This window comes from Miscanthus floridulus, chromosome 13 (assembly GCF_019320115.1).
Source record: "Miscanthus floridulus cultivar M001 chromosome 13, ASM1932011v1, whole genome shotgun sequence".
NCBI lineage: Eukaryota > Viridiplantae > Streptophyta > Magnoliopsida > Poales > Poaceae > Miscanthus > Miscanthus floridulus.
Genome location: NC_089592.1, coordinates 14,120,280 through 14,128,621, shown reverse-complemented (window position 1 = coordinate 14,128,621; position 8,342 = coordinate 14,120,280). Strand labels below are relative to the sequence as shown.

Here is an 8,342-nt window from a genome sequence, read left to right as displayed (position 1 = left end):
GTCGGGCGACGCGGTGCCGGGGTCACCTTCGTCTCCAGTGAGGGGCGGGGACGACGGCGGGGACGAACGGCGAGGGGCATGGCTGGCGGCCAAGGCTCCTCCTCCTCCCTTCTCCTTCTCCTTCTCATCCCTTCTCCTTCTTCCTTCTCCCTTCTCCTCTCCTCCACCTCCCTTCTCTCCTCTGCTCCCCTGCTCCTCCTCTCCTCCACTCCGGCGGGTCAGGGGCGGGGGGCAGCCGGGTAGGGTACCACCGGTGGCGGAGCGGGGCTGGGGCAGGGCCGGCTGCGGTGGCCGAGCGGGGCTGGGTCGGGGCTGGGGCGGGGCCAGCTGTGGCAGCCGAGCGGCGTCGGGTCGGGCCGGGGCGGGGCCTGCTGCGGGCGGCCGAGCGAGGCCGGGGCGATGCCGGCTGCGGCGGCCGAGCGGCGCCGGGTCGGGGCCGGCTGGCTGCGGCGGCGGAGCGGGGCCAGGTCGGGGGGCCGGGGCTGCGGCGGCCGAGCGGGGGCCGGGGCGGGGCCGGCTGGCTGCGGCGGTGGTCCGGCGGCGGAGCGGGGCCGGGGCGGGGCTGGATGGCTACGGCGGGCGGAGGCGGGGACGGGTCGGGGCCGGGGCTGCGGCGGCGGTCCGGCGGCGGAGCGGGGCCGGGGCAGTGCCGGTGGTCTCGCGGCGGTGGGGCGGGGCCAGGCGCGCGTGGCAGTGAGAGGGAGAGAGAGAGTGGGAGCGGGCCGCGGCCGGCCCGCTAGGGTTAAGTGGGTCGGCCCTTTGCCGAGTGCCGAGATTCGGGCACTCGACAAAGAAATTCAGCGTTCTTTTAATCGAAAAGAATAAAAACATTTCTGAAAAATCTTTGCCGATTGTTGCAAGCCTGGCACTCGGCAAAGAGGTTCCTTTACCGCGTGCCAATTGCGACACTCGGCCAATTGATCACATGTGGAGATGTCTGGGTTTTAGGCATCGTACGTCACAACTTGCTCGGAAACTTCTAAATTTTTTACCACAACCTCTACATGCGATGACACGACACCTCGACAAGTTTCGTGATTTTCGGACTTCGTTTGCATTTTATATAATTAAAAAACACTTTTTTAACAAGTTGGTGGTCATGTTTCGTGAAACAAATGTTCGAAATTTCACGAATGTCCCTGCACACGGCCTCAAAATACACTCAAAAACATGAATACCATTTTTTGAATCCCTAAATTCTAATATTTCATGCATCTGCAGTTCAAATTTACTTTTTCGAGAAAAATTCAAGTAAACATACAAAATTAAAAAAATATACCAAAAAGTCATAGAAAAGTTCCAAATTGGAACATGTGCTTCTAGGTACTGTATAAATGCCACAGAAAAAATTTAAAAACAAAAATAAAAAAAAAATAAAAATACTTTGCCGAGTGTCGCAATTGGCACTCGGCAAAGGAACCTCTTTGCCGAGTGCCAGGCTTGCAGCACTCGGCAAAGACAGCACATTTGACGAGTGCTAACGGCCAGCACTCGGCAAAGGATGACGGAGGGGCCACCGCCGTCGCCTGAGGTATTTTGCCGAGGGTTGTTCTTTGCCGAGTGCCTGACACTCGGCAAAGAGGACGTTTGCCGAGTGTTTGACACTCGGCAAAGACGGCCTTTGCCGAGTGCCGGCTTTGCCGAGTGCGGCACTCGGCAAACTATCTCTTTGCCGAGTGCCCGTGTTTCGACGCTCGGCAAAGCTCCGAGCACTCGGCAAAGAGCGCGTCTCCCGTAGTGATAGTTTAACTCATATCTGAACCAATATAAATTTGTGTCCCATGTTCTACTCCATCTGATTTACTATGTGTGATGCATCGATTACTAGTCATGCGTAAAAAACGACGAGAGATTGATTTTTTTGAAAAAAAAAAGATAAAAAAATTTGTTCATGTCCTTGGAAGGTTCTTATTTTCATTTACTCGTTGGCTCCGTCATGCTATCATGCAAAAGCCATGTACATTTGCAGAATCTGGTTGTAGCTAGTGGCTTCACAACAGTTAGCGTGGGTGGCCAATGATTTTTTTTTTCTTTATCAAACACATGGTGTATGAAATGATGGTCACTAAAATTGTGCTTTTTTATGTAATCAAGGCTGTGTGTTTATTATTGAGATTGAGGAGAGGCCATGCACTGCTTCCTATTCATTGATGCTGAAGCAATTCAGCATCAAATGATGTGTATGAAATGATGTCTACTGTCTCTGACTTGTTGACGGACAGTGGGATATGGAATGTGGAGCTGATAAAAAACTGCTTCCTACACATTGATGCTGAAGCAATTCTAAGACAGCCCATAGGCCGGGCTGGTCAGGATTTTTGGGCATGGGATCAGAAGAAGACAGGAGTCTATTCGGTGCGGTCGGCATATGGGCTCCTATACATGAAGAGGGTGGAAGGAGCACACGATCAACAACCCAGCAGCTCTAGCTGCGGATTCTTTCTGGAAAGTTTTGTGGAAGCTGGAAGTCCCCCCTAAAGTGAGGGTATTTTGGTGGAGTGTCAAACAATTTCCTACCAGCTCGGCCAATTCTGCATAGAAGACACATCGAGCCTATAGTGTTCTGTGAGGATTGTGGAGACCCGAATGAATCCATCCACCATGTGTTGCTGGAGTGCCCGATAGCAAAAGAATTTTTGGCATCAGGTTAACCTGGGCTCGGGTGTAAAGATACCAAAGTTGAACCCTGAAACCTGGACTACTGATCTTATAGCGGGAGTCTGCACAAGGCTGGAAACAGCGCTTATACTCTGTGGTACGTATGTGGGCACTTTGGATGATGCGGAACAAAAGACGTCATGGTGAAAGACCAATGGATGTCTACCAAGCTGTGATGTGGGCGCGGGATATATACGGCTTACGACTTGTGGCAAATTGGCCAACTGTGCCGGGAACACGAAGTCCAGGAAATTTTGAAGTGGAGGCCGCCGGACCCTGGTTGGGTCAAGCAGAGGGTAAACTCGGACGCTGCTTTCCAGGTGAATGGCAATGTCGGTGCAACGGCAAGTATCATCCGTGATCACCGGGGAGCATTCAAAGTGGCTCATGCTCTTTGGCATGATCGAGGGCTGGACGCCTGCATGTTGGAAGCGATAGCGTCCAGAGATGGTCTGATCCTAGCAAGGCAGCAAGGCGAGCAGAAGGTGATATTAGAGACTGACTGCCTTGAACTTGTTAACCTGTGGAAGGAGGACTCGCAGCGATCCATCATTGACCCGATTCTGAAGGAGATAGAAAGTATTGTGCTTGGCTTTCAGGAGTTTGCTTTTGTTTTTGTTAAACATTGTTGTAATACGATCGCTCATGTACTACACTACCGGATACACGAGCTTTGCCGAGTGCCCCCAAAAACACTCGGCAAAGAGTTTGCCGAGTGTAACACTCGGCAAACCCTGTTACGGCAAACGCTAGTTTGCCGAGTGTTTTTTGTCGTGCACTCGGTAAAGACGTTGCCGAGTGCCCAAAAAACACTCGGCAAACTTTTTTTCCAAAAAAAAAGGCCACGCTGCCGGATCCGCCACCACCATCCATGCCTGCTCGGAGGCCACATCACCAGCACCGCCGCCACCACCACCATCCACGCCTGCTCAGAGGCCATGCTACCGGATCCGCCACCAGTGAACTCCCCACCGGATCCACCGCCCGAGCGCTCCTCCCTGCCGGATCCGTCGCCGAAGCACGCCTCCCCGACGGATCCGCCGCACCAGCACTTCTTCGAGGCTGGATCTGTTGCCCGTGGGCTAATCCCCGTCGGATCCACGCCATGGTGGAGCCGTGGAGGGAGGGGACGAGGGGCGCGGCGCCCCTAGCCGGACGTCAGGTTTGCGCTGGCCTCCTCTCCGGTGCCATGCGACGAGGGAGGGAGGGAGAGACGGAGGGAGGAGCGGAGGAAGAAGGCTAGATCTGCCACGCCACGTAGCCTGCCGCCGCCAGGACCACCACCACGCCGGTTGCTCGATCCACCACCGGATCCGCCGCTCCTCCCTCCGCCATCGCCAGATCTGGTGGTGGGGGAAGGCCAGATCCGCCATCGCGGGGAAGAAGGGGGTGGGGCGCCGGATCCTCCAGTTGTGGAGGTGCTCCGGCTCGCCGGTGGTGGGGGAGAGGGAGAGTGCCGCCGCCTGCAGAGGAGAGGGAGAGGGAGGGCCGCCGCCACCTGTGGGGGAGATGAAGAGGAGAGGGAGGGGAGGGCGGAGATGTGCCGGCGCCGGAGAGGGAGGAGGGGAGGGAGGGGCCGCAACGGAGAAGGAGGGGAGGGGCGCGCCAGAGGAGGGGAGGGAGGGGAGCGGCGCGGCGGCGCTGGAGAGAGGGCGTGGGCGGCGGATCTGGGGAGGAGAGAGGGCGCGGGCGGATGAAGAGAGGGCAGGAGAGGGCGCGGGCGGATGGAGAGAGGGAGGGGAGGGGGCGCCGGAGAAGGAGGGGAGGGTCGCGCCGGAGGAGGGGAGGGAGGGGAGCGGCGCGGCGGCGCTGGAGAGAGGGCGCGGGCGGCGGATCTAGGGAGGAGAGAGGGCACGGGAGGATGGAGAGAGGGCAGGGGAGGAGAGAGGGCATGGGCGGGCCGGATAAATAAGTGATTTTTTTCCTTTGCCGAGTGTCCTAGATCTGGACACTCGGCAAAGTTTTTTTTAATTTTTTTTTCTTTTTCTTTTCTAGAAAAATAAATTTTATTTCTTTGCCGAGTGTAAAAAACACTCGACAAACCTCTCTTTGCCGAGTATTTTTAGCTTGACACTTGGCAAACCTCCGATTTTGCCGAGTGTTTTTTTTTCCGAGTGTTTTTAGCGTAGCACTCGACAAATATCTTTTTCGCCGAGTGCCCAAGGAAATACACTCGGTAAACATAAAAACACTCGGCAAATTTGACGTTTTGTGTAGTGTCATGCAAAACAAGTCACGAGTACGCAACGCCTGGAGATGTGGCATGTAACTCCAGCGGGCGTCTCTGACTTGTGATGTTTGAGGCTTCGGCCGAATGATAAATGAAAGGGAAGCAAGTCAAAAAAAAAAGAGGAGAGGCCACGCAAAAGTTCCATTTGAAGGCTTTGTATCAGCTCAATTTATTGCCCTTAACAAAAACTTGCTTTATATCGGAAAAAGGGTTAATACTAGTAAAAAGTTAGCAAGGCGTAACTTGTTAGTAGTGTACTAAAGTTAGGGTATCCAAATAGGACCTTGTTGGAGCATTGTGGCTTTCACTAAAGCACAGCATGCATAGGGATGAAAACGGATCGATTACGGACGAATATCACCGATATTACATTTGTTTTCATATTACTGTCTGGATTCGGATTCGAATATGGATAGTGTCAAATATGTCGGATAGGATACGATTGGATATCGACATCATAAATATGCAATTTGAGTATTCGGATGCGGATACGGTATCGGATGTTGGATATCCGGACTCGGATACGGACAGATCTCAACCCCTCTAAACGGATTCGGTTTCGAATACGGTCGGAAAATATCCGTACCATTTTCATCCCTAAGCATGCATATATTCCGCTGGTGGTCCAAGAACGTACATGGATTCTTCCCGGCCGTTGGAAAGGCACCGTCCAGGCAGCCGCGAAGACACAAGGCCACCTAAGCCACAAAGTTGCGTCGATATTGGTCGTTTTCTTTTATATAATATCGAAACATGAGGTCTTTTGCTATGATGATCTAGCTTGCTTCTGCTGTGTTAGGTCGACCTCCTTCGGCGTTCGATAGAAGCGCGTTGTATGTTTCTTTAAACTCTTCTCCTTAATACAATGATACGTAAATATTTTACGTATTCGAGAAAAAAGGTACATGGATTCTCGGTTGACCTCGGTCCTCTCCCTGGATCGCCATGTGCTACTTGACATCGTCAATCAACACCAGAAAAGGAAACACATTTTGTCCTCCTTTCCTCCTTCAACGCCCCCTGAGAGACTGCACCTGCATGCATGCATGGCAACCCGACGGCGGGCCGGGTCCATTCTGTCGTGCGGTGCCGTGAAGATTGAACGGAGCCCACCCACGGCATGCACCACCTGATCGAGCGTATAGTATATATAAGCAGGCTGTCAGGGGTATTAGCTAGCTTGGCAGGATCATAGCGTTTGCGATTGCCGATTGTGCGTTGCCTTAATTGCCTCTCGAGCAAGGAGAGTCTGCTTTGCAGATCGGAGCTTCAGATATGGAGGAGGCGCAGGAGGCGGCGGCGGCGGTAGGGAGGGTGGAGACCCAGGTGGGCGACCTGCCGGAGCTGTACCTGTCGCAGGCCATCGCGCGGACCTCCCCGCGCGACGCCTGCCGCTGCGCCGCCGTATCCCCGGCCTTCTGCGCCGCCGCCGACTCCGACCACGTATGGCGCGCCTTCCTCCCCCAGCAGCTAGAGCAGCTAAAGCATCGGGGCAGCAGCAGCAGGAAGAAGGACGCCTACCTCGGCCTCTGCGACGCCGCCAGCGCCGTGGCCATCGATGGCGACGGCGGCAGGTGCAGGGTGTGGCTGGAGAGGGCCAGCGGCGCCAGGTGCTACGCGCTGTCGGCACGGAGGCTCAGCTTGCCCTGGGACGACGGCGAGTACTCCTGGAGATTCACGCACCACCCGCGCTCCAGGTTCGCCATCACTTCTCCGATCTTCTTTCTTGTAGAAATGAAATTTAGCTTTTTTCTTTCTTATTATATTTTGCGTCAATTGGGTGTACCATCATTTTAATTAGCTAGAAGGCCCAGACATCCAAGTCCCGGCGAGCACGCAATTGCATCCACCGGTGACTTTGAGCGACGACAAGCTCGCCGCGGTTCCGAGGACATCACTATTTAGGATGCATCCGCTCATCTTCCAAACAATATGCAAGGTGTAATGACCCGAGCTTGAATACGCCAGTGAAATTTAGAGGTGACCTCATTCTTAAGTGATCATTTCCATACTTTTAAGAATAGACTACTATCTAATGATGTTATATTTCTTAGAAACATTAGAGAGAGTCACGAGGAACTTGGAGGAAGAGATGGAGACAAAGATGACCAGCAAGGACGTCCAACACAAGTTGGAGGCCCAATCCAACACGACTTCGAGTTTGCCTCGATCTCCAGAACTAGTCTGCCATAAACTAGTCACTCAGCACATATCTGGGCTTCGTTTTTTACGATCCACATATGGATGAAAAGATAATTTGATAAGGAAACTAATGGAAGTGGTCCCATGACAAAATTCCTTCAGAATCAATAGGAATCGTCGAAACAAGTCAGCGTCAAGAATCTGTTAGGGTGTTGCATCACCGAATTTGGTCAAATGGGCCGCGTATCGTCTTTAAGCCCGTTAGGGGGGTGCGTCCAGGGTAGGCAACGACCCTATGACCTTTATAATCACTCGCCGTCGTCATCGTTAGGTTTTGGGTTTTGCTTAGATCATTTTGTTCATAGTCAGTCGTCGTTCATCGGTTTATGAGACCCCACTTTGAGAACTTAATCATACATCTGCTGTTTGTCTCATACTTTGAGCTGTGTACTTTCAAGTTCTTGCTTGTGTTCTTCGTTTTGCAGGCAGGAATTAGCCTTCTTGGCAAGATCAACCGAATTGGTGACATAGTTGATAACTAGAGGAGTTGTGGTGCTAAGGTTGCTGAGTTCGGGTCTTTCGATCTGAAGCGGGATCGGTGTATCGTGCTTTGCCTAAAACGATAGTTATCATCCACCTGACGAAAGATCGGGAATCACGTCCCCATCAAGTGGTATCATAGCTAAGGTATACCATCAGGTTCACATCTATCTCCTGGTTTTGAGTGTTTCGCATTCGTCTCATAGTCCAATGCCATACTCGTTTTTTCTGTCCTAGAACCTTCCGTGCCATAGCCTTTGCATATTTCAGTTTCAGTGTCCGTCGTGTTGAGTTTATGTCCTGGTTGAGGTCTTGTTGCTGGTTAGGTCGTGTTAGAGTCCAGTTCGTGTGTTTTTTCTCATCGTTTCCATCAAACCCTAGCCGTCGTGATCAATTTTGCGCGCATTGTTCCCGTTTTGTCCTCTATTTCGGAGTCAGTTCTTAAAATGGTCATAACTTTTGCATACGAACTCCGATTGAGACTTTCTTTATATCAAAATCGATCAGCAAAAAATTTTAGAATCGCCTGGCCCCCACTTTGTCGGGTTTGACAAATTTATTTTTCCCGAAAACTGGTCACAAGATTATCTTTTTGAGCCTCGAAGCTTTTTATTAATTTTGAGCATATCTTCTGAATTTTCCACAGGCCACGTCTTTTACTTGTTTAAGCTCAAATTTTCTATGGTTACTTCTTGTGTGCTCCTAAGTCAAGAAAAAATAAAAATAAAAAGTCAAAGTTTCCTAAAAAACAACGACAACCCAAAAAAAGAGA

At 52.1% G+C, this 8,342-nt stretch overlaps 2 protein-coding genes across 2 annotated transcripts; both read left to right on the top strand.

Moving 5' to 3' along the window:
* Window positions 1-399: 399 nt before the first annotated feature.
* Window positions 400-4,497, top strand: LOC136499485 (uncharacterized). The gene is made up of 2 exons (XM_066495123.1): window positions 400-693; window positions 3,934-4,497. Exons 1-2 carry the CDS (start codon window positions 400-402, stop codon window positions 4,495-4,497), a joined length of 858 nt encoding a protein of 285 aa, XP_066351220.1.
* A 1,666-nt stretch (window positions 4,498-6,163) lies between these two features.
* Window positions 6,164-7,561, top strand: LOC136499484 (putative F-box protein PP2-B8). Its single transcript, XM_066495122.1, has 2 exons — window positions 6,164-6,585; window positions 7,516-7,561. Exons 1-2 carry the CDS (start codon window positions 6,164-6,166, stop codon window positions 7,559-7,561), a joined length of 468 nt encoding a protein of 155 aa, XP_066351219.1.
* The last annotated feature ends 781 nt before the right edge of the window (window positions 7,562-8,342 follow it).